The sequence below is a fragment of the Typopeltis vanoorti genome, chromosome 1 (genome assembly GCF_054136105.1).
Source record: "Typopeltis vanoorti isolate ZY-2024b chromosome 1, IOZ_Tvanoo_1.0, whole genome shotgun sequence".
NCBI lineage: Eukaryota > Metazoa > Arthropoda > Arachnida > Uropygi > Thelyphonidae > Typopeltis > Typopeltis vanoorti.
The window spans coordinates 26,508,603-26,535,642 of NC_143549.1; the positions used below are offsets into that span (position 1 = coordinate 26,508,603).

A 27,040-nucleotide genomic window follows, 5' to 3' on the forward strand; every position below is an offset into this window, starting at 1 on the left:
CAGCTTTACTGTTCCCACTCAAAGGACAAATATCACTGATTTCGTTAAGAAAGTGTACTTTGCATACTTTGACGTAAAAATTGCAGATCAGGACAAGTCATGGGCTCCAAATAAAGTGTGTAAGTCATGTGTAGAAAATTTATGACAGTGGAGCAAGGGAAAACGCCAAAAATTAGCTTTTGGCATTCAATGATTTGGCGTGAACGGAAAAATCACGTAGATGATTGCTATTTTTGTTTAGCTCAGACTTCTGGTTATAATAAGAAGAATAAGAAAAAATTTGTGTAACCAATTCTCGACTCAGCAATTCGGCCAGTTGCTCATTCCAATGAAATAGCCGTGCCAATTTATAAAGGACTTCCTTTACTTGAGAACGAGCATGATCGGGATATGCCAGATGTTCTTGAGGAGCAAGACCCGGATGCTGATTTAGACAATGAAAATTTAATTTCTAGTTCTGGACCGCAACGTTTTACTCAAGCGGAATTAAATGACTTAGTACGAGATTTGAGACTATCAAAGGAATCATCGGAATTGGTAGCTTCAAGATTAAATGAAAAAAACTTACTGGAGCAAGATACGAAGATAACTTTTTATCGTAGCAGGGAAAGTAATCTCGTACAATATTTTAAACACGACTGTGGGTTTGTTTACTGTAACAATGTGTCAGGTTTACTAACTGAACTGAGTGTTGCACAATATCATCCAGATGAGTGGCGTTTATTTATCGACAGTTCAAGCAGAAGTCTCAAGTGTGTCTTACTACACAATGGGAATGTATATGGCTCAATTCCTATTGGCTATTCAGTCCACTTAAAGGAAACATATGAGGACATTAAAAAAGGTTCTGAAGTTATTAAAATATACAGACCATAACTGGATCATCTGTGTGGATCATAAAATGGTGAACTTTTTACTTGGCTTTCAAAGAGGATATACAAAGTTTCCGTGCTTTCTATGCTTCTGGGATAGTCGAGCTAGAAACCAACACTGGAGTCAGAAACATTGGCCTCTTAGAATATCCTTAAATGTTGGAGAACAGAATGTTATAAATCAACCTTTAATCGACAGAGAAAAAATCATTTTTCCACCTCTACACATCAAAATAGGTCTTATGAAGCAGTATGTTAAAGCTTTAGATTTACAAGGTGACTGTTTCCAATACATATGTGAAATATTTCCACGACTTAGTTATGAAAAAATTAAAGCCGGTGTATTTGATGGACCGCAAATTAGAACTTTAATGAGAGACCAAAATTTCATCAACTCTATGAACGAAATTGAGAAAGAGGCCTGGACTTCATTTACGATGGTTGCAAATAATTTTCTTGGAAACAAAAAAGCGTGCAATTACAAAGATCTAGTGGAAACAATGCTTGAAAATTTCCAGCGCCTAGGTTGCAACATGAGCATAAGGCTTCATTTCCTATGCAGTCATCTTGATAGATTTCCTGAGAATTTAGGTGCTGTAAGCGATGAACAAGGCGAAAGATTTCATCAAGACTTAAAAACTATGGAAGATCGGTACCAAGGAAGATGGGATTCTCACATGATGGCCGACTACTGTTGGAGTATTCAAAGGGATTGCCAAAACAGAACACACAGCAGAAATTGCTACAAACAAAAATTTATTCCCTGAAACTCATGTGTAAGTAAAATTGTTATTTTTTTATAAATATTCTTGTAATTTTTAATGAATATTGTTAAGTAGTTATGTATCTAATTATCGGCCTTTCTCGCATTCAAAGCGAAAGTACGTACCGTTGCAGGTTCTTACGCATTTATTCGTTTACTAACAAGCGAGAGCGGTGAGCGCTCCGATTCTGATCTGCGCACCGCTTTGAATAATAGGCTATGTCTTCGGGAATTTTTTGAATTTCTTGATAAAACGTTAGGAACAGATTTTTAAAAGTACATACTTTCGGAAAATAATATTAAAAAATTGATTTTTTTGATCCTCTAAATAGTACTGCCTCCTTAAAACTATCAAAAATTTACAAAATAGCAAAAAGAAAATGCAAGGACGAAAAACCTGACGTGATAGAGAAAAATGGGTTTGATATTTGAAATCAGCACACCCAAATTAGTAAAAAACAAGTCTCATATAAAAGTCAGCAAAAATTGTGTTGGACTGTGTTATCTATTTGGAATCAACAGCCAGTAACAATCGAATATTGTAATTCAGATATAAATGCAAAGTTTTGTGTGACATTTTTAACGAACGAAAATCACAATTAATGCTTAAGTTCGGTTTTCATATTGTAAAGTGAGAGTATACAATTATTTTAAATGAAACCAAATAAAAAAAAAAATAGGAAAAAATATTACACACACACACACACACACACCATTAATCAAGTGTGATCGATTCGAACGACCCTTCACCTCTCCTTTAGATTAAATACAGTATTATATTTTTATATTTTATAAATCCTAAATATTTTAAGCTTATATAGGCCCTTGTGGAAATGGCGTTTGACTCTATAGCACTTTGGGGCCGCCCGACGAAGAATCGTTCTAAGTTTGACTGTAGTCGCTAGCTAGAAGAAAAAGCTGAAGGTTCCTTAGTTTTCGTCACATGTTGTTTTCTAGCCCACAGGAATTCAATATTTGTAAACTTTCCTCCTTTAAAAGAAAGGATACCAGGAAGTGATTTTCTTAACCCCCTTCTTCAACCGGTTCCTGAGTTAGTCGATCTCTAGCACGGGAAAGTGAGTTTTTTCCCCCTCCCAGAAAGTTGGGTGTTTCGTTCCGTTAACTCAAGAAAATCGACCCAAAAGGCAGATATTTAGACATTAATATACTTCGTTTTGGCAGCTCATATCTGCTTGTCTTCACCAGCTGTTGTTTATAATTAGTAATAACCTTGGGCCAGTGATTTCTGATTGGCTACTGGTGGAGATTGAAGTGCCTTCTCAAGTCTACAAAAGTTAAATGGCGCTGAAACGCCATCTAACATAAAACGGCTCAACTTCACTTTATGGGGAATAAAAGGCGTTAGTAGATATTTATTTTATATATAATCGTCATATAGGTGCTTTGTAGTTTTGAGGCAATGTTTCTTTTACAGTAATGCTAGACTGTCAGATTACAGACCATATGAGACCATATGGGTTCATTTCTAGTCACTGTCTAGAATTTTTTTTTTTTTGTTGTTGTTGTTCAGTCGGCTCCCAAATTAGTTAATCTTTGGAATAGAAAATAGGGTCTCCTATTCAGAAATCGAGTATTTAACCCTGCATCTCAGAGAATAGAATTTGCACTATTATAGAAGCCAATGATTATTAGAGTTTAGGATCACGAGATTGCATTTGCTCTTATACTCTTGCCCCGATGACTCCAAAATTGATAGCTATTTGTGACCGCTAAGGATGAAAAGTGCTTCCCTATGTTCAAAAAATTAGAGCTAAAATCATTTTGATTATCCCTTTTGGAAAATAAAATGCATACTTTTTTTTTAAATTTTAATCTTATATATTTCAATAATGTTAGGTTACCATTATTACCAAGAAAGAAGCGATCTCAGGTCATTTTCTCCAATCGATGGATTGTGAAATAACAGGCTAATTGTATACTTGGGTATTACAGAAATAGCTGGCCATTTTATTCTTTACAGGATGCAGGTATAATCACCATATGGAGTTTTCTATAAATCTTTAAGTATCCCTGAAAGTATTCCCATAATTCGGAGCCTTTGGAAATTTCTTTGGGGAAAGTACATTATAAACAGTTACACTCTACTAACCCCCTTTTATTTTCCCAAAGGGAGTAGATAAGGCCAAACTAACTTTTGAAGAGGGGGGGACAGCTAGCTCTCACCCTTACCAATCACAATATAGTTGGCCTACAAAAGTTGGCCTACCAAGCCTATCAATAATTTTAATTGGAATACGGGAAGGAGAGTGCAGCAACTGCTGTCACCATCTTATGGCCAAAACCCTAACATCATATATATATACAGTAATTGTCTGAAATAGTGTTAGTTCTATAGTCGATTTTCTTGAGGTTAAGGGATGAAAATCCTGTTTCCAGCAGACAGGGCTGTCACCAGATTAGATCACGCCCTGAGGCAAACAATCAAATATCGCCCCTGATGGATTATAGGACAAAAATATAAGAAAATCTCCAATTGCTATTTTGTTTTTATTACAAGAGAAACATTAATGCAAAACAATTACATAATAATATTAATTAAATGTTTGCTCTATGGGGATATCGCACAATAAAACTGTTTATAAGCTTTTCTAAATTTAAATTATAAGTTATGTCCGCCTCTATTGATATAGTTGCTAGACCAACCAATCTTTTTTTAATTCAAAGTGGAATTAAAGAAAACAAACAGCGTAATATACACTTGTTTTAGATTAAATATTTAAATAGACCATAAGAGTTTATAAAATTCACTTTTTTAAACTATACAATATTTTTTGGGTTGTTTCTTAAGTAGCTAATAAGTGGGTTCTAAAATGTTTAGTTTTAGTATGTATGACTATAATTTTTTATTATTACTATTAAAATATAATAAACACATATTTAACTGTTAATGGGAAATGGCACTTTTTTATTTGGTAAACTAAACTCCGTATTATATAAATTAAGTAGATATTAAATCCAACATTATTTCATTATTATTTTTAGTAAATAAACTCCATATATTTGTAAAATATCTTGTTGCCATAATATGGCGGCGATGACGCCTACCGCAATATGGTTGAACAAGCTCCCTTATCAAGTGGCACCATGAGGCAGGCTGCCTCTATGCTACACCCTGTTGACGGTACTGCCAGAAGAAATAATGCCCATACCAAAGATCCACTAACTCACATGCTGGTCGAAGAACGCTTAGAAAAGTTCCTGTAGTCGTTGACTAGAGAATCATACTTAGAAACAATTCAAAGATGATTATATGTACTTCAATACATCGTTGTCTTTAATGCTTATGACAATCTCTACAAATCTGTGTTCTCTTTAACAGTTTAATTAACACTTTTTTTAATTCACAGAAAAAAAAACTCTCGGAAAATTGTAAAATCTAATTTTAACAAATTTCATCAATTTGGATCATCATACTGAACTTGCCGTTTTGAAAATTTGAATTTCTAAGGTTTCATTATATCTTCTGCAAGCGCACTTGTCATTTTCCTTTCTATAATATCATGAAATACAATATCTTGAAAATTTTAGAGATGTGCAGATTAGATACTTATTATAAGCAAGTAAGCATGCTTTAATAAAAAAAAAATCAGCTAACACTTTTTATTCCGTACAGGGAGTAGGCAGGCTGTCTTAGTCCTTTCTGTCTTTTGGAGACAAAGAGAGGACTTTCAATATCCCCAATAGTCAATCAGAGAGTGTTGGCCCAAGACCATCACCAGTGCCGGATTTACGTATAAGCTAAAAAAAGCTACAGCTTAGGGCCTCGCAATCTGCCGTGGTCTCAAATAAAAATACAAAAAAATATAAAAATTGATAAAAATATATTCATAGAAAAATCACTCAAATGAAGTCAGACACATCACGATGATAATTTCTAAATAATTTTAAATATACAAAATATAACCTTAAAATAATTTTGGTGCATTGTAAAAGTGATTGAGATATTCTGTCTTCTTTTTTTTTTTTTTGAGCATTATTTGTCGTTTTAAAAACCCTTTAATTATATAATTATTTTTGTGATTTTATCAACACATACTTTATTATTTTTTTAATAAAAATTTAAAGACAATATATTTTCATATATTAAAAAGGCGTATATATTTTACATTTTTCTGAGACCAGCTGATGTAATTTAAAACAGTAGGGGACCTCTGGGTTTTGTATAGATTAGGGCCTCAGCAAGTCTAAATCTGGCCCTGACTATCACTAATTATACATGGTATCCAGTGAACACAGGTGGCTGAGAAGTGCCGCCATTTTGTGGTCCCTAATCCTAACGCTGTGTTTACTGTCTGAAAAGAATGTAGGTTCTGCACTCAATTTTCTTCAGCTTATGCAATGAAAAACCAGAGTTTTCAGGAGAAAAAACTATCTTGCCTTTGCCAGTGATTAACTAACTCGGGAACCAGTGGAAAAAAGGCTGAGTAAAAGTTTCTTTAGTTAGCAAAACTTACGATGCTCTTTCTGATGGCACATGCAACTTCTACTGATCTACACAGGCGGGCTTTAATCTGAACAAAAGTAATTTGTTCCTTTTAATGGTTTCTGGAATATGTTGTAAGGGTATAATCATCTGGGGATATTATGAATTTCGAAATCAGAATTACGATTTCACAGATTTCTTTTATTTTTTTAGGTTGCAAACTGATGTGGTTTTAATACTATACTTGGGTATGAAGGTAATTCAGAAATTGCTCTAGATGCGAAAGATGAAACATTTCTGGACACTTCAGACCTCCACTAAGAAGGTCTTACAACGAGCGATGAAATTCATCCACTAGTATTGCTCTTTAGGCTGTCGCTAGATTCAACCTCTATTGTCTGAAGGGAATAGCGAATTCATTCCTCTAAACAATCTTTCTACTCATCAGAAGTACTTATTGTGGACAGGGGAATGTGACCTGGAAATAATAATAATAATAATTATTATTATTATGGGAAACTCCAAAAGTCCTTTGACTCATCGATGGAGGCCCTAAACATCATGTCAAGAACAACTATTCAGCTTCCACACAGTATCTATCATACTTTGCCTTGAACTCATTTACAGTTATGGCACCACAACAGACTCTGGCAACTTATTCCACTCATTTACCATTCTCCAAGTAAAAAAACCTACCTCTAGCACCCATGCTAACCACACTCATGCCCAGTTTCCATGGATGGCCCCTAGTCCTCCCACCACCAGACCTGTTCTGAAAAATATCCTCTGAATTAATCTTATAGAAATCCTTCAGTCCTTTGAATGTCTCAATCATATCAGCTCTTTTATGCCTATCAACCAATTTCTGCAACTAACAAATCTTCAACCTGTTCTCATAAGGTTCATTCCATAGAGCTGCTATCATCTTGGTGACGCTTCTGAATCCTCTCCACCTCCTCCCCATCAAAAGAAACCCTGGTACCCAGATCTGGGCACAGCAGTCAAGATGGGGTCTTATCAAGGCTCGATATAGAGGAACAATAGCTTGCTTGTCTCTTCTCGTCAAGGTATTCTTCAGTAACCAAGTGATTCGATGAGCTGATTTAGCCACTTTTGCAATGTGCCCCCTAAACTTCAACTCCTTATCCACCAACAGTCCGAAATCCCTGGCCTCGTCAGTCTCCTGGAGTACAGATCCACCAGTGTGGTATACTGCTGCTAATTTTTTCACCCTAAAATGCATAACCTTATATTTTGCCACATTAAATTGACATCCATTCTCCTTAGCCCAGTCCTCCAATCTATCCAAATCATCCTGCAAAATTTTGACATCATGTGCATTCACTGTTGTTCTACCCAACTTTGCATCATCAGCAAACAAATCAGCAGTTCCTCTCAGATCCTTTCCTATATCGTTAATGAACAAATTAAATAATAGTGGTAGAACTATTATTTAATTCTACCACTATTATTTAAAGAACAGAACCCTGCGGCGCACCACTAGTCACAGGCCTATCTTTTGGACTCTACTCCTGAATAAACTACTCTCTGATTTATTGAGAGTGGCGGCAAATTCAGGGACCACCCCTGCGGCAAAAGCTCTAGCTCCACCACTGCTCCCAGGTCTTATATATATGTGTATATTTATGTGTGTGTGTGTGTGTGTGTGTGTGTGCGTGCTAAGAAGTGTGATATCCCCATCACCTCTCATCTCACTTACTTCAAAGATTTTAAAATAATGTTCAATAATTATGCTAATATTGCAAACAAATGTTCTGGCATCCTTTTTAACAGAAACTATTCTATTTCATCAGTTTCCAAGGGCGACATGTGTAAACTCTACTGCCAGGCTGTGGGAACATCAGCATACTTCCTTCTTAAAGAAAAAGTTATTGATGGAACTCCATGTGGCCAAGATACATATGATATTTGTGTAAATGGAAGATGCATTGTAAGTAATTTAATCTTACCAGAATTTTTCTTGTATTAAAATATACTTGGCTCTTATGTCAAAACAGGAAAGATACATGAGTAAGCACACTTAATCAAAAACCAGAAAATATATTTACATGTTTCAAATTCAAAGACTCATCTCCCAGATGAGTCTTTGACTCCATGAGGTCTTGGGTAATAAATAATAATATTTACATGTTTACTTGTATATATTTATTCCTGTATCTTTTCAGATATAATTATTTTCTTATGTAGATCCTTTGCCATTTCATGTATTAAGCTGTAAACGTTTCTCATATATAATTAACTACAAGATTATGGTACTTTAAATGCATATTAGTTGATTATTAAATTCGAGAAACATTTAATACAAAGCCCAGTAACATTGTTTTCTTCATTTTTTAAATTCATATGAAACACTTGGATGGTCATTTTATGTTGAACAAATATACAAAAAACCTTTTCATTTACACCATTGAATAAAATTTTCAACCACATCAGAGAGCTCCTGGGAGGGTTGGATTTAAGGTAGTTATGGCCCCTAAGCTATAACTTAAGACACCCCACCACTAGGTATTTAGGTTATCTGTACTTAGGGTCTCACATTACAAGGTGCCCTAAGTTGTAGCTTATCTACGTTATGTGTAAATCTCGTCCTGGATCCAGGAAGCATCTTTTCTTTCTGTCCCCCCCCCCCCCCCCCATCAGATCTGATTACCATGTGCACCTTACTTTTGTAATATTATGCCAATAGGTATTTGTTATTTATGTAGTGATACACAAAAATGCACTTTTTTTGACAGAAAACTTGAGATATTCATTCGAGATATGTATTTTCCCATGTCATGTTCAAGCAAATGTCAGTCAACTTTTTAAGTCCTGTGGATGCAGGACAGATAACTCTGGCACTTCTGTGTCAGGATTATCTTGAATGAATAGAAATGCAGAATCTTCTGCAGAATTTTCCAAACAGTTGTGTAAGGCACATTCATGTGTCTTGATGCAATATATACATCAAGAACCATACTGTTATTGATGGTCTGTTCCACAACAATAGTAGCAACTTCATTCACTTGATGTGAATTGGGAGTTAGACCTTTCCTAGGTCTAACTCCCAATGATTCCCGTTTCTTCAAAATAACTAATCATTCATTGTAGAGTGCATGGAGATAATGGACCTTGCTGACATTCGTTCAGGCAATGAAATTCATGGACTGTAGCAACAGCATTGCAATCGTTTAGGTAGTACAGCTTCATGAGCAAAGCACATTGGGGCATGGTTAGTGCCATCACTGTGTCCATCTTTTTAAACCCTTCTGGCACCTGCCAAGTTGCATTATGCAAATGCCATGCATCATTTGGTGTTTACAATGCATGTTGGTGAGTTTTAGAACTCCCCCCCCCCTCAGATATCTTTTCTGCATGATGCACAAAATATTCCTGCAGAGTTTTGTAGCATTTGGATCACTGGATGGCTCCACAAGGCCTTAAACAGGAATACTTTAATTTTGATCACCATGCATGTTATTATTATTATTATGTGACACCTCCAGAGAGGCCAAGAACTCATCGAGAACACCTACTCTGCAACCCTCTGTCTCTGCTACTCAATCCACCGACTGCAATAAACCACAACTATCATCATCATCATTATCATCTACACTAAAGCTATCTACCACCACTATTATTTTCACAGACAATCACAAACATCCATGCCCACGGTGGGATTCGAACCTGCAGCCTTTTGGCTGGAGAGTAGATATGCTAACCACTTGGCCAGCCAGACCAGCAAACTTTAGTTTAATAATCCCTGAATGATGCTCAGGGATTATTAAATGACCTTAATTAAAATTAAGGGGATTAAAATCCCTTGTTGTTTTACAGCCACTAGTTCTCGATCTTAGAGTTTCGCTTACTGGCTGTAAAACACCAAGGGATTTTTATCCCCTTAATTTTAATTAAGGCCGCCAGAAAAATAGCCGTTTGGCTATTCATCTTAGTTATAATATAATCTACACACCTTTATGGCATTCGTATAGTGAAGGTATGTAAGTTCTTTTCACTTAAACTTTGATATCATCCAGGTCTACCTACTCACTGATGAGACCTTAAAAGAGGTTGAAACCGGCCTGGGTAGTGACCTCTCCTCATAATGTAATGACAGTATTACATCTCCTAGGAGCTGTGTTTTTACATTATGAGAAAATATCAAGGATAGTGAGGGATCTTGATCCACCTTTGCCTTCGAGTTACCTACTACCAAGTGGTCACTTACACTTGGATTTGCCGATACACGTTCTTCGGCATGAAACTCATAGATCGTAGTTCTCGATCTTAGAGTTTCGCTTACTGGCTGTAAAACAACAAGGGATTTTTATCCTCTTAATTTTAATTGGCCTGTGGTTGGTTACCATCATTCTACCACTATTCCTATGAAATGGCATTGTCTTGCCCCCTTCCATCCTTGGGTACTTTCCAAGTAACCAGACTTTCACTAAAAAGCCAGGTCAATGTGTCCCTTAGTTATTACTTTGTATATTTTCTTATGTTCTCCTCTACGGTGCTGAAGCATGGACTCTCACAGCGAGACAAGCCGATCACCTGAGAGTATTTGAGAACAAGATGCTATACTGTATCTATGGAGGGGTCATGGCAGATGGAGGCTGGAGGAGGCGGTTCAATGCTGCCATACACGCTTTATACAACTCGGCAAACGTCTTGATCGAGCTGCGAGCCTGGCATCTTCAGTGGCTGGGGCACCTGTACCGTATGGGCCCCGAAAGGACTGTGAGACAAGTATGGGAGGTCCAACCCCAATCAGGGAGGCCGCCAGGGAGACCAAGAAGGAGATTGGCAGATCAGGTGAAGGAAGACATGCTGGCTGTCAGGCTGGAGACCAGAACGTGGCAGACAGTCACAGAGGACTGTGCCCAGTGGCGACATGTGGTGCTTGAGGCCAAAAGTACCCCCAGGCTGATAGCACCTGACTAATGTAAATGTAATGTTTTCTTAAAACATATGATGACATCCCCTCCATCCATTTCCACTTTTTCCTATGGCTTTACAGCCTAAATCATGCCCTGGCCTCCTGGATTTGTTTCCACCAACCCTCTATCCAAAATCTTACTTCTTGAGTTTAGACGTTGCATTGTCTAAACTTGAGAAGTTTATGATGTTGCTATCTTGACTCAGGTATCTATCCATCTTGTTCTTAGTTTTTCCTTTGGTCTTTTACCAAGAATTTTGCTATTTTATAGTCCTCTTAAGAATGCTGCCATTTTCCATATGAAAAACATACCTTGCCCACTGCAACTTTTTGAGTTTGATTAAACTAGAGATTGATACAGTTATAGCGATATATCTCATTGTTATCTGATTGTCCAGAGACTATTATCATTCACTGAGCCAAATAAATGAAAAAGAATTTTCATTTCAAAAGCTGAAATCAAATCATTCACTCTTACTGTAAATATCCAGGCTTCACATCTGTAGGTATCAAAAGGAGGAATTATTATTATTATTATTATTATCTCAAAACTCCTAAGGAGTCATGGACTCATCACATGATGTTCATTTTCACACACACACACACACACACACACACACACACACACACACACACACACACACACACACACACACACACACACACACACACACAGCTGATCATACTGAGTGTTAAATATATTCAAATTCTCTTCAGGCACCACACTCTCAGTCATTGCATTCCAATTTTTCTGACTCTCCATGAAAAAAAATGGTTCTTACATCCTTATTAATATAGCTTCCAAGGATGACTTTTTGTTCTTCCCCCCCATCTCCCATCATTTTATGAAAAATTTCTTTAATGTTAATCCTATAACAACTCCTAACTAACTAATATATCTCTGTCATATCATTCATCTTCCTCCTGTCCACTATACTCTGTAAATTGCATCTTCTCCATACTTAACATTCCAGAGACTAGAAACTGCCTTAGTCAATTGCCTCTGGATCCTTTCCAGTATCTCATCATCCACTTGAAAACCAGGTGACCAAATCCATGTCCAGTAGTCCATATGCAGCCTAATCAGGTAAATTCCTGATATATATACCCTTAAGGGGTATACAAGTTATGATAGTACTACATGAAAAATTTACATCATTACTAACTTCCTATCTACAATTTTCCTCCAAATCAGTCTGTTACTTGTCAAGACTCCAACATTATCAGATCTTATATTTCTATCATCTAAGGCACTTTGTACTGTATCAATCCACCTATATCTTGGTCTACCTCTGGGTCGTTTTCCTGCCAACCTGGCAGAGAACACTTGTTTTGCTTATCTTTCCTCACCCATTCTGTTCAAGTGACCATACCACCTGAGATTAGCTCTGCTAACACATTCCTGGATACTGACAATATCAAATTCTTTCCTAATATTGTTTTTAATATGATATTGCCATTGATGCCATCTGTTCATGCCCCTAATTTTTCTCAGGACTCTTATATCTGCGGTCTCTAGTCTTTGGTCAAGTGTTTTACTTCTGACCCAGCTTTCAGATCCATAAGTTAAAACTGGTTTGAACACTGCCTTGTTCTGACGATTTAGTGTTCTGACTAATTTTCCTCTTATTCCATATGAATTTATTCAATTGACTTCCTACCATACCACCTTTGTTGATTCTGTTGTCTATTTCCATATTTAATTTACCATCTTCACTAAAAATCGTGCCTAAGTAGCTGAAATGTTTTAATTGTTCTATAAGTTCTCCATTCACAATGCAGTTGATATTTTTAATGTTTCTGCCTATTTTCATTGTCTTTGTCTTTTTTCAGCATTGACCTTCATATGGTATGGAGGTCAATGCTGACCTTCATACCATATCTATTACAACATTACTGAATTTAGTCAAGGAATCTTGCAGACTTGTAGTGGATTTATTTAGAAGTATAACATCATCCGCATAAAACAAAGAGCTGAGATTAACACCTCCAATTTTGATATCAGGTTTAATACTACCTTCCTTCATAATGTGATCCATATAGATAATGAATAACAGAGGGGTTAATGTACATCCTTGTCTGACACCAGATTTAACATTAAAGCATCTTCCTGTACTTCCTTCAATTCTAACTGCTGACTTACAACTCAAATAAAGACTAAGTGTTGCTTGATATAATGTCCCATTAACACCATATAACTGTAGCGTATTGAATAGCTTCTCTCTTGGCACCTTGTCATATGCCTTTTCCAGATCTACAAAACTTAAATACAGATCTTTGTTATATTCCCATGATTTCTCAACTATCTGTCGTAAAGTGGTAATCTGATCCTGACAGCCTCTATTTGGCCTGAATCCAGCTTGTTCTTCACGAAGCTTCTCTTCCACAATCGTTCTCAACCATTTCTCAAGTATACTTCCATATATCTTACCAGGAACACTCAGTAATGAAATGCCTCTTTAATTTTCACATTCAGTTTTATTTCCCTTTTTATATATGGGTACTATGAGAGCTTTACTCCAATCATCTGAAATTCATCCCTCTGTCCAGGCCTTCTGAACTATGCAGTGCAGTCACTGTATGACTTTTATACTTCCATACTTTAGCATTTCTGGTCAAATGTCTTTTACTTCTGTTGCCTTTCCATGTTTCAGGCTTTTGATGGCTTTTTTCTACTTCAAGTATGGATATGTATTCCTTACTGCATGCCTGGTGAGTGTTTTTTACCACTGTGCTGGAATCACTGCTTGTTTCATTTAGCAGTTTTTCAAACTAATTACTCCATACTTCAAGGATATCTTTTTCTCCTGTTTTTCATGTCACCTTTATCATCTCTAACTCCTTTTACAGCACTCTTTCCTCCATTTCTGAGCTTTTTCAACAACCTCCAGAATATCTTCCCACCTTCTTGATATTTATTTTCTATGTTCTTGCCAAAGTCTTCCCATGACTTTTGTTTAGCCAGTTTTCCGCAGTGTTTAGCTTTGTTACATTTGTCTCTGTATTCTCTAAAAGCACAAGCTGACTTATTTGTGAGGAACTTTTAAGATGCTTTCTTCTTTTCCTTCACTGCCTCTTTAACTTCCTGTGTCCACCATGGAGTTCTGATTTTGCTATCCTTGCACACAACCTCACCACATGTCTCTCTGGATGAATCAATCAGTGTTTTCTTAAGAGCTTGCTACTGAATCTCCAAGTTTTGATTCCTGTTCTCAAACTCTGTCATTTTTTCTTGAATAATATTTGTGTATATTAGTGTACAGTTCACATCTGACAGGTGCTCAACTTTTATTCTCTTCAAAACTTTCTTACATGTTCTTCTTTTCAATATGCAATTCAAGACTAAATGATGATCACCTCCAATTTCAAATCCTCTGTACACTCTGGTGTCCTGCACCAGGGAGAAAACATCACTATCAACAATAACATAGTCAATGAGACTTTTCTTATTTCTTGCCTCTTCTCTCCATGTGAATTTGTGCACATTTTTATGTTGAAACATGGTGTTAGTAATAACCAGTCAATGTCCTGAGCAGAAATCCAACAGGTATTTGCATTATTATTAGCTTTGCTCTTTTATCCAAATTTTCCCAAAATATTTTTGTTTGTCTGACAGTCATTTCCTACTCTGCTATTTAGATCTCCAACAATGACCAACTTTGCCTTTTTCATTGTGTCAGTTGCTTTCTCTAAAGCCTCAAAAAAAAGTCCTCCACTTTTACCTTAGTAGAACCTTCTGTGGGACCATAGGTACAAATAAGTCTCATTGTCCAGTTTCCCATTCTCATATATGCCCACATCACTCTACTTGAGACTGCCTGCCATTAAAGAAAATAAGCCTCATATTTAGTGTTGAATACTATGGCTACTCCTTCTTTTCGTTGATTGTCATTGCCTGAATATAACATTTTGTATTTATTGCTCAGAAAGATCTCACCAGTTTTTGTCTTTTTTCTTTCAGTCACCCCTATTATGTCGATCTGGTACTTATCCAATTCCTCAGCTAGCTCCATTTCTTTGCCATTGAGGCTTCTTATGTTGATAGTACTGATCTTTAACTCTGGTGATGTTGAGTTGGGTAAGTTTTAGGATTTGTTCCAGTAGCTGACTTTTCACTGTTTGCCCTGGTTCCCTGGCAAAAACAACGGGGGCCTTGTTTAACTGGGCGACGCCCCAGCCGGCATGAAATTTTGTCATGTTGTACCATGATTTGAAAATTTGGTTTAAGCCAATAAGAATACAATTTGGTCAGCTAAATCCCGAATTGCCAGCCCATCCTCGCAGGGTGCACCATGAGAAGGTGAGGAATGCACATTAGGTCAGAAGCCCTGGTCAGTTCTCCGCCTTATACAATGGAACAAGAATTTCCTTACTTCTACAAGTCAGTGTCCTCTGCATTATTGCCAGAATTTGATGTGTTGTCCTCATAATTTTGGCAATGTGCCCTCTAAATTTCAGATCTTTATCCACTATCATCCCAAGATCTCTTATTTCCTCCACCCCTGACAATATGCCCACTAAGTGTAAACTATATATTCCTTTGTTTTCCAAATTTTAAAAACTTACATTTTGCAACATTGAACTGGCTAGCATCCTCACTCCTATATCAATTCACTCAGTCTATTCAAGTCTTCTTGTAAGATCAGAACCTTTTCTCTATTCCTCATAGTTCATCCCACCTTTGCACCATCTGCAAAAAAACTTAATATTCCCATCCAAATCTTCCCCAATACCATTTGCATACAGGGTAAACAATAATGACAATAAAACAGATCCCTGAGGCACACTACTAGTAGCTTTCATATTCTGGGATATCAGTGCTGGATCGAGGGTATGTGGTGCCCCTAGAGTTTGTAGTGCCCCTAGGCTAGTTTTATCAACACATTGTAAGACAAGAAAGGCATCATAAAATCCTTTATTGTTTAAAGTGGTTTATAGTTATTGCCAAAAAAAAGTGCATTAAAGCATTTTGGGGAACACTGCTCGTACCACTAATGCTTCGACTCTCTGTTCCTCTTTAATATTATTACTTTTTTCTTACAATGTTGGCACCCCAAAGCCATTGCGCCCCTAGGCCAGTGCCTCTTGTGCCTAAACCTAGAGCCTGCAATGTGGGATATTGCTCTCCTTTACACAACTTGTTGATACCTATCACATAGCTGATCTCCAATCCAGTGCACTAATCTAACATCCAATCTCATCTGCTCTAGTTTGACTATCAACTTATCATGTGGTAATCTATCGAAAGCCTTTGAAAAATCTAAGCAAACTAGGGTATATCCATTTACCTCATGCAATGCTACTCTCACCATATTGTGATCAGTAAGTAGATTACAAAAAAATATGACCTCCTTTTAGCAAATCTGTGCTTCTGTCGCAGATAATACTACTGTTGTAAACCCAATTCTGGATCCTATTCCTCACTAACCTCTTCAACACTTTAACCACAACACCTGACACATAGACAGGCTTATAATCTGGTGCTCAAGTTCTGTTACCTCCCTTATGAAGCAGAGTCTTGCCTTCATTCTAGCTCTTTGGGACTTGACCTGATGTAAAACTCGTATGTCAACTCCCTAACACATTACTTCAAAATACATGGTGATATGATGTTAATAGATGAAAATGGTAGAATGGTAACTGCTGCAGAAGATATTGTTGAGATATTCAGTGATCAATTTATAAGGATGTTATTAGGGCGGAATCATGAGGAATTTAAATGTTAAGGGCATAGGAGAGGATGACTTAATTGTGAGTGAGTAGTAGGTATTTGAGGAAATAAATAACTTTGATGACAATAAGGCAATAGGATTTGATAACATATTACCACACATCTTAAGGGAATTGGCAGTAGCATTGGCATGCCTGTTGTACAGATAAAAAATGATGTATGGTGGAGTCGAGTCAGGAAGAAGGCAAGTAATTATCACAGTACCACAGGGCCCAGCACTTGTTCCTCTAATATTTAATTTATACATGAATGATATCGGAAATGATTTAAGGGGAACATTCAGTTGTTTGCTGATTCAAAGCTTGCAAGAGTGATGGTAAATTGGGCACGGAAATGGGGATGCGAGTTCAATGTTGCAAAATGTAAGGTTTTAAAATTTGGAAAACAAAGATGGGATGCAGAATTTATGCTTGGTGAGAATATATTGTTGGAGGTAGAGGAAATAAGAGATCTGGGGGTGATAGTGGATAATGATCTGAAATTTAGGGGACACTTAGCCAAAATTGTGAAGACAACACAAAGGTTTCTGGGAATGATGTGGAGGACACTGACGTGTAGAAGTAGGGAGATACTTGTTCCATTGCATAAGGCTTTGATTAGGCCACACATGGACTATTGTGCCCAGATTTGGTCACCTGGTTTTCAGAAGGATGAAGAGATGTTGGAAAGGGTCCAAAGGCGACTGATAAGGGTAGTTTCTGGCTTCTGGAATGTCGAATATGAGGAAAGATTGAGAAGTTGTAATTTGCAGAGTCTGGTGGACAGGAGGAAGAGGGGGAGATATGATAGAGACCTACAAGTTGGTAAGAGATTGTTATAGGATTAATGCTGGAGAAGTTCTACATAAAATAGTGGGAGATAGGGGGGAGAACCAGAGGTCATCCCTTGGAAACTGTATAAAGAGGGTGTGAGTAGGGGGAGTGAGAGGCAGGTTTTTTTCGTGCAGAGTTGTGAATGATTGGAATGCCTTGCCTGAGAGTGTGGTGTCTGCAAGTAGTTTGAGTGTGTTTAAGACATGGTATGATGAGCTGTGTGTGTGATAAAAGGACCTCCCAGATGAGTCTTTCTTTGACTCCATGAGGTCTTGGGGTAATAATAATAATAATAATAATAATAATAATAATAATAATAAAATAAAGATGATGCAGAAATGCTGCAGATGTCTTAAACAGACAGGTAGTATCAACAAATTTAAATTGCTGGTAGTTCAATGTGGCCAAGTGTAAGGTGATGTACTTTGGGAATAAGAAATCATAAGCTGTGTACTGTATTAATGAAATTGAACTGAACTGCAGGAAATTGATTATGCCAGTGATTTAGGGATTATTATGGAAGGAATTGGAGTTTAGAGAACAGATTTTAAAGGTAGCCAAAATAGCACATCATGTTATGTGGCTGTTTAAGAATATACTGACAAGGAGATTATTAATTCCCTTTAGGCTTTAATAAGGCCACAGTTGGAGTACTGTGCACAGATCTGGTCACTGAATTCTACAGGGATGACAAAGTATTGGAGAGGATCCAGAGGCAAGTAACCAGAATTGTAATACATGTATGGAACACTTGATGTGAGAACAGACTGAAGGTCTGTAGGCTTCAAACTAGCTAATAGACAGATAAGAGAGGTAGATCATAAAAACATATAAGCTATTAAAAGGGTTTTGTAGGATTGACAATGAAGACTAAAAGGGGTGTTTAGGACTAGATTTTTTGCTTGGATGGTGCTGAACAGATAGGATAGATTTCCAGAGGTGGTTGTGAGTGCTTTGTCATTGAATGAGTTCAAGAAGAGGTATGATAGGTATTGTGTGAACAACGGTTAGAGTGGGTTTCTTATAATGAGTCTGTGACCCGTGGAGGTTTATGAGAAATAATAATAATAATACAATTTCTCCCAGACTAGCCAATTCCACCTTCCTGTGGCATGTGATCTGTATCCCCTCCCCCTCCCCCATAGAATTCTGGCTCTTCAGCCAAGCTGCCATCTTACAGGCATGCAATCCTATCCAAAGAAAATGCACTTGGGAATTGAGCCAGTAAGAGTTGTATCAGATTTTTACTCTAAAATAAACAGTTGGAAAATCATTGGATTATAACAAGGAACTATATTTAAATCAAGGAACTGTATTTTTGTCCAAGTGAATAGTATATCCATTTTCCAGCCAACAGGCTGTGGGTTCAAATTTCACTATGGACATGGATATTTATGATTATCATTAGGTGAGTGATGAATTTCATCATCTGCTGTGAGACCATTGCTGCCAACTTGTAGGAGGCCTGACACAGCTTGAAGAGGTTCTGTGTTTAGTCTTTAGAGTATGGTTTCCAGATTATGCAAAAAATAAAATATACAAAAATTAATAAAAATAGAAAGAAAAAAAAACTTCCTTAGCCCATCCATGGTACTAAAGTAGGTTTACAACCTTATGTGGATGGGAGAAACAGCAAAAAAATAAAGAATAAAGAATAAAAAAATAAATAAAATAAATCTGGAAAAAGCATAAAACAAAGTCCCAGGAGAAAATATTTCAGTATTACAATTATATGCTGTAAATGAGGCATTACACAGCACAATACACAGTGTGCATTTAAATTGAAAGTTCAAAGTTAGAAATGAAGGTACAGGATAACAGTCAGATATAAAATCAGGTGTACGATCTGAATAGGCTATCTTCACTTTGAAGTGCATAATCTTGCACTTTGCAATACTAAATTGACAATGATTATCCTTTTCCCACATTCCCAATTTATTTAAAATCAAGATGACATCACCTTTATCAATTATTGTCCACACCAGCTTTGCATCATCAGCAAACAACTGAATATCCCTCTTAAATCATTACTTACCATTAACATACAGATTGAACAGTAGTGACCCAGTGTAAAGAGCCTTGAGGCACTTCGCGTCATCCTTATTCTTCTAGATTCCACTCCACCATATACTGCTCTCCAACAGCCATCCCCTCCCTATCCAACAACTTCAGATCCATTTCTTTTGCCCCAACTTATGCAATAGTTTTCTGTGCAGTATTCTGGCAAATGCCTTTGCAAAGTCCAGCAGTATCAAAGTGTAGCTGTTTCCCTTATCTAATTCTGCTGTCACTCTGTTATGAAATGTGAACAATTTACTAAGGGAGAACCTATTTTCACAAAGCCATCCTACCACCATAAAGTATCTTATCCTTATCCATCTATTCCTAGATTTTAACAAACCAACTTTTCCAGTACTTTAACTTCCACTCACGAGAATCTGAAATTTGCTGCTTCTGTATTCTTGGAGTCACCTTTATATAGCTACACTTGCCCAAAAAAAAGTAGCCTTCAAATGCTTGCATCATTCTGTGTTGAAATGCAATCAGTATCCAACATAGCTCACCCTTTCTCCTCACATGTACTCTTAGCATCGTATCTATGTATTCTAGAAAACCCTCCCTACACATTATCATTGCTCTTCTTCCCCAATGCTACATACATTATTTTACCAAGGCAACACACACACACACACACACACACACACACACACACACACACACACACACACACACACACACACACACACACACACACACACACACACACACACACACAATCTTCTCTCTGCACATTTCTGCTGTCTGTAACTAACATAAATCTTGAATCTCTTGTTATGTGATTTACACTTTTCCCTCAGGTCATTCATACCAACCATCATTATCATTTCTTCCATGTTTTCACCTTGCTTTCACTGCCATATTATTCATCCTCCAAACAAGCACTCCTCTAAACCTCCACTCTGCACATCCCAAATCATCAAATCTCCATACATAACACCCCTCATCTCCCCCCCTCACTCTCTATCTATCACTTGCTCTCTATCACTTGTTCCCATGCTCTCTCTTGCTCTCTCTTTCTTTGCTTGCTCCCATTTCCTAATTTTCCCATTTTTTCCCTTTTCTCCATTGCCTTCTCCATCTACTCTCATTCTTTTTTCACTAGCCAACCTCTAATCTGTTAATCTCTTCATCCAGCCTCAACTTAATTTTCGTGCCTTACATTTCCTTTACCAGCAGTTCTATTCCTCTGTCTCCAAACATCTTTCTTCACCCAACATTTACTTGCACAATCATGGCCACCTGTCAAAATATCTTCTTGTACAATATTGTTCAAAGTCAAATCCATAGACATCTCTTATGTAAAGCAGTGGCACAGGGAGCAGGTTCTTTGTTTGGAGAGTGGTTGGTGAGCTGCAATACCTGACATTGTGGTGAATTGCAGATACATTGAATGAGTTTAAAGCAACATTTGATGAACTTTGTGTGTAAATGCATTTGCCTTTCATCGAGTCTTTTGACTCCATGGCAGTCTGGTGTTAATAGTAATAATGATGATAAAGTAGAGTATATAATTTTATTATTCCATTAAAATGGTCAAAATGAAGTGATATATTTCAATAGGGATCTTAAATACCAAATATTATTAAGTTGCATCCATCTTGGTTGAAACTGTTATCATATCAAATAATTTTGCCAATGAAAATGGAATAAAGTACAGAAAAATATAAAGCAGGAAACAAAATTCTAATATGCTTTGCCACAAGCTGAATTGAACAGTATAGTGCCTTGGGTTAATGAATAATCAGACCAATATAACTAAGTGTAAAATCATATACTTTGGCCAAAAGAGATGGGATGAATTGTATTATATTGGTGGAGTTTCACTTGTGGATGAGTCAAGGAAACCAATATATCCCTTTTTTTCTCTGTTTGAGAAAACGTTTCTTAATGAATAAAAATTTAGGAATTAAATTATTGCTTCTGCATCTCTTCAGAAAAAGTAAATGATTTATCATTGATACTTTTTTTTACACTTTTTTTTTTAATTGATAGATAACATCAATGACATGTATAATGTACATGTCATTGATGTTTCCTTAGAGATTGTTCATTTTTTAATATTTTAAGACTAAGATAATTATTAAGTGCTAAAGACTTTATTAGTCATTTAATGATTTACTTAAGAATATGTCTAACTGGCCATCAGACAACTGTTTTATGTATGTACCCAAAAATGCTACAGAATTATGAAGTGTTAGATGGTTACCAGGAATAATCAGAAAATGGACTTGAAGTGCTTGTGACAATAATAATAGAAGTGATGCAAAAAAGAGCTTAGGCAAGAGTTAATGAAAATGAAGAGTTAGGTTAAACATATGGAGGAAGAAATTAATGTTTAAAGAAGGGATTAACTGATCTAAATGAAGAGGTTAATGTGAAAAAGAATATTAGTTACCTGACAACCAAGGTTCTTGAACATAATTCGTTCCTAAAGGCTGTTCAGAAACCGATTTGTTTGAAAAATGAAAAATCATTTTCCCATAAGAATTAATGTAAAATGGATTAATCCATTCCCGAATCCCAGATGATTGCTTATTTAAATCTTTATAACAGTACTTCATGCATAAAATCATATACAAAAACAAAGAAAATGCATAAAATCTTACACAAAAAGAATAAACACGATAAATAGATAAAATATAGATGAAAATTTAACTTCACTTTACCTGTATGAAGGAGAGTTGATGGTGTGAGTGGAAGGTGGTGAGGAATGGGAGTCCCCCTTCCATAAAAACATCAGGTTACTGTCCTTCTGGGGTTTTTCCTCTTTCTCTTTTCTGTCTCTTGGCTCCACTTGACTCTGCTTGGGACACAGTGAGCCTCTGTCTCACTAAAAACCTGTCCAATGGGATTTGTTTTTGCCTACGTTTTAAAATATTTCTGAAGTGAGACATGGCATTGTCATTGATAAGATTTATGATGTGGTTTCCTACAGCTTTGTCAGGTGATATTTTTCCACAAAACTTTACACCTCACCCCATTTTGCACACATTTCATTGATCCTTCCTTCTGAAGGTGTTCCAGTTCTTCCATGGTGAGCTCATTCCTGTGGTCCTCCACATCAGCATTGTCAACTTCCAAGCCCATGATTTTGCTCAGAGACACAATATCATCGACAACAGCAACATACTCAGCCTCAAAGCCCTCAATGTCTTTGATTGTGGCGCCTGTCTGCTACGCAGTCTGGCCACAATTTCCTCCAGGTCAAGTTCAGGGTCCTATAAGTCACTTGCATCCAGGCTTTGTCAAGGTTACTTAAGCAATGGAGGATGTTGAAGTGATTTTCCAGAATTCTCTGAGTGTTAATTCTGTGTCAGAGGTCACTTCAAAACACCTTTGAAACAGTGCTTTGGTGTAGATTTCTTAAAGTTGAAAATGATCTGATGGTCCATGGGCTGGATTAGAGGAGGCGTGTTAGGGGGCAGGAACTTCACAGTGATAAAATCAAACTCCTCCACCAATTCGTCCTCCAAGCCTAGAGGGTGAGCAGTAACTTAGCTCTCCCACCATACGTCTCAGCCAGCAGAGCATGTGGTTGTCAGTTTGCCTGTTCAGAAACCGAGATTCTGTTTGGAAACCGGTGCATTTTTTTGTTCAGAAAATGTGTTCGGGAGCCGATTTGTTCGAGATGAGAGTAATTTGACAACCGAGGTTCCACTGTATCTATAGAAGATAGGATGGTTTTGCATGGAGATTCAATCAATTAAATGTGAGACGTGTTTTTTCAGGCAGTACAATGAAATGAATATCAAATGCTCTGCATATAAGGAACAGATATCAGAATTAGTGGTAGTGGTATGCATAAACAACTTGGATAGCGAGACAAAGAATGTGAAAAGAAATTTGAGGTTATTATTTTAATGGCTAATATAGCATACTTTCGTTTAGGAGTGCCCCTTTTTTTTTTACAATGTCATTGGCTCCTTAAAAAAAGGGGGCACTCCTAAACGAAAGTAGGCTATATTAGCCATTAAAATAATAGTTTATTTTAAAGAAGTGACATGGGAATTTTCCCAGAAATAATACCTACCTATAAATTTGAAGTTGTTGCAGCAGGTGAAGGATAATAGTATAATTGGGAACACGGTTAATTTGTTGTCCAGATATGAGAATAGTGAACTGAGAGGGAGATCTGGATGAATTGTATCAGACAAAGAGTATTTGATTTGTGAATGTATGGAATGAACTTGAAGGAAAGATAGAATGGTTCAAAGCTGATGGACTGCATTTTCAATGGGTTTGGCAGTGAGTGTTTATAGTGGTCATATAAAATTAGTATTGCTAAAGGTCAGAGAGAGGTTGAGAAGAAGGTTGCAGAGAACAGGAAAAAGAGGGATACTAAGGTGAAGAAGTGATTATGGCAGGGCAGAGTGATGCAGTGCAAAATAGTGGGGATGATAAAGATATGAATGAAAATCAGAGTCAGGATCAGGGAAACAGGGGTGGTCATAATGAAGAGAGAGGTATACTATAGCAGAAAGGAATGGAGTGATGGTGTTAGTGGTATGGCCTCAAGGAGTGGAGGATTGTTATGCTTGTATACTAATGTATGGAATATCAGAAATAAAGGGACTGAGTTTGTAGCATTAATTGAATCAGTATACCACAGATAACTGGTATAAGTAAAACTTGGTTGACAGAGGATAATGTACTATTATATATAATACTAATACTATTATAATATAATATAATATAATATAATATAATATAATATAATATAATATAATATAATATAATATAATCAGAAAGAAAAAGTAATGAAGAAGTTCTAAATATAATTCATGAAGAGCACTCATTAATGAACCACATCAATAAGAGAAGAAAACAGTATCTAACACAGTAATGCATAACTACATATCAAGAGTTAATCAAATAAATAGAGTAGGAGCAAGATGGATGAACAGTGAAATCAATCAAGCAAGCAGTGTTACAAAAGAAGTTGTTATGGAGAAGGGACAAGACAGTTTGTAGTGAACGGATACACGAAGAAGATGCCAGAAAAGTGACAAGCATAGTTAAAAAAGAAAAAGCAGAATATGAGAAGAAATTGGCCAAGTTGACACTGGTGGATAACCAACCATAGCAAATGATATGGTGGAATTATTTAATGAACATTTCATCATTGTATATCATAATGGTGTGGATGATGCTGTTCAGCATATAGAAGGGAGGCAAGGATTAGGAGAATTAAACGGGAAAGGATCAGAGGAGTATCAAATGTTGCTTGGGTTAGATGTTAATCAGGCTGAGGGAATGGATGACATATTGCCACATATTTTTAAAGAATATGCAAAAGATTTAAGTGTGGCCTTGACTTCTTTATTTAATGAAAGTCTTGTAGTGGGGAATAGAAAGAAGGCAAAATAATACTTCTCTGCAATCATGGTTCTAGGACAGACGTTTCATATTATAGACTGGTCTGCATATCTGCAGTTGTGGTCAAAGTGTTGGAAAAATTGGTTACAAATAGAATTGGGTTGATCTGGACATAAGTTATGATGATCTATGATAATCAGCATGGGTTAGTGAAGGAGGCATATCATGCTTAAACATTTTGCTTACATTTATGATACCATGATTAATGTATTATATAAGGGAGATTTATTATTATTATTATTATTATTATTATTATTACCAAGACCTCATGGAGTTAATGATTCCATGAGGTCTTGGGAGGTCCTTTTATCACACACATATCTCATCATACCGTGTCTTAAACACACTCAAACTCCTTGCAGATACCACACTCTCAGGCAAGGAATTCTAATCATTCACAACTCTGCACGAAAAAAAACTGCCTCTCACTCCCCTACTCACACCCTCTTTATACAGTTTCCAGAGGGATGACCTCTGGAAACAGTATATATAGACTGGTTCTCCCCTGATCTCCCACTATTCTCTGTAGAACTTCTCCACCATTGATCCTATAGCAACCCCTTACCAACTTGTAGGTCTCTATCATATCTCTCCTCTTCCTCTTGCCCACCAGACTCTGCAAATTACATCTTCAATCTTTCCTCATACTTGACATTCCAGAGGTCAGAAACTACCTTAGTCAGTCACCTTTGGACCCTTTCCAACACCTGTTCATCCTTCTGAAAACCCGGTGACGAAATCTGGGCACAATAGTCCATGTGTGGCCTAAAAATCTCTATGATTTTTAATAAGTAAGTAGATTTAAATAAGTAAGTAGATTACTAAAACATGACCTCCCTTTAGCAAATCCATGCTGTCCATCAAAGATTATACCATTGTTGTCAACCCAACTCTGGATCCTAGTTCTCACAAGCTTCTTCAACAACTTAACCACAACACCTCACACACACAGATAGGCCTATAGTTTGATGCTTGAGTTTCGATCACCTCCTTTATGAAGTGGCACAATCTTGCCCTCCTTCCACTCCTTAGGAACTTGACCAAGTGCAAGACTCATATTAAAAAAATATGTCAAGGCAGGTGTCAACTCCCTGGCACATTCCTTCAGAATACACAGTGATATATTATCAAGTCCCACAGCCTTATTTACATCTAGTTTACTCAACTCCCCAAACACTTTTTGCTCACTTACAGTCAGTCTCTCCTCCCCATCATCAACTGCTCTCAATTTCTCCATGAAGTCACATTTACAAGATTGAAAGACCTTTATGAACTGCTCATTAAGTATCTCCACCACACATCCTGCAATAGCTGTCTTTATACCATTTTCTCCTATCAATGTCATCCTTCCATAATCATTCTTTCTTTTGCTGGCTACATATCGAAAGAACTCCCTAGGATTCTTTTTGGCTTCATTAGCTAACTGCTGTTCATACCTCTCTTTAGCTACTCTCACCAACCAAGTCACCCTCCTTGCCTGGTCTTTGTAGACCTCATGTAATTGGTTATTTCCACTTCTCTTATGCTGCCTCCACAATGCCCTTTTTCTCTGTATCGTATGCTTAATCTCTTTATTCATCCATCTCACACCTACCTTATTTAACCTTCTCACCCTTTATATACAGAGATTTTCATAGACTTTGCAAAGGTATTTGATAGAATACCACATGACAGATTGGTGTATAAGCTGAAGAATTTGGGATCAGATAACAGATTGAGATTGAAGATTGGCTTTTTTTAAAGATACCAGCAAATTGTGTGTGATGGTCACTCACTAAATAATAGCTCAGAAAAAGGAGGTAACCAGTGGTGTACCTTAGGGTTCTCTTCTTGGGTCTCTACTGTTTAACTTATCTGTTAATCATCTTTAATATGGAATGACTGGGGAGGAACCTTCAAATGTTTATTGATGATGATGATGCAAAGTTAGGCAGAATTATCAGGATTATTGTTGATGTTAATTCTCTATGGGAAGATTTGAATAGACTTTTAGCTTGGTCAGATGAGTGGGATTGCAGTTTTAATATTAACCCTGCAGAGAT

General features: G+C 36.8%; 1 protein-coding gene across 1 annotated transcript in view; it reads left to right on the plus strand.

Moving 5' to 3' along the window:
- Nucleotides 1-27,040, plus strand: part of LOC150109852 (A disintegrin and metalloproteinase with thrombospondin motifs 9-like) — a 605,150-nt gene that overhangs the window by 87,847 nt on the left and 490,263 nt on the right. Inside the window, exon 12 of the mRNA XM_090396355.1 lies at nt 7,894-8,030. Within this exon, the coding sequence (XP_090252481.1) occupies nt 7,894-8,030 (137 nt within the window). The remainder of the gene's footprint in view (nt 1-7,893; nt 8,031-27,040) is intronic.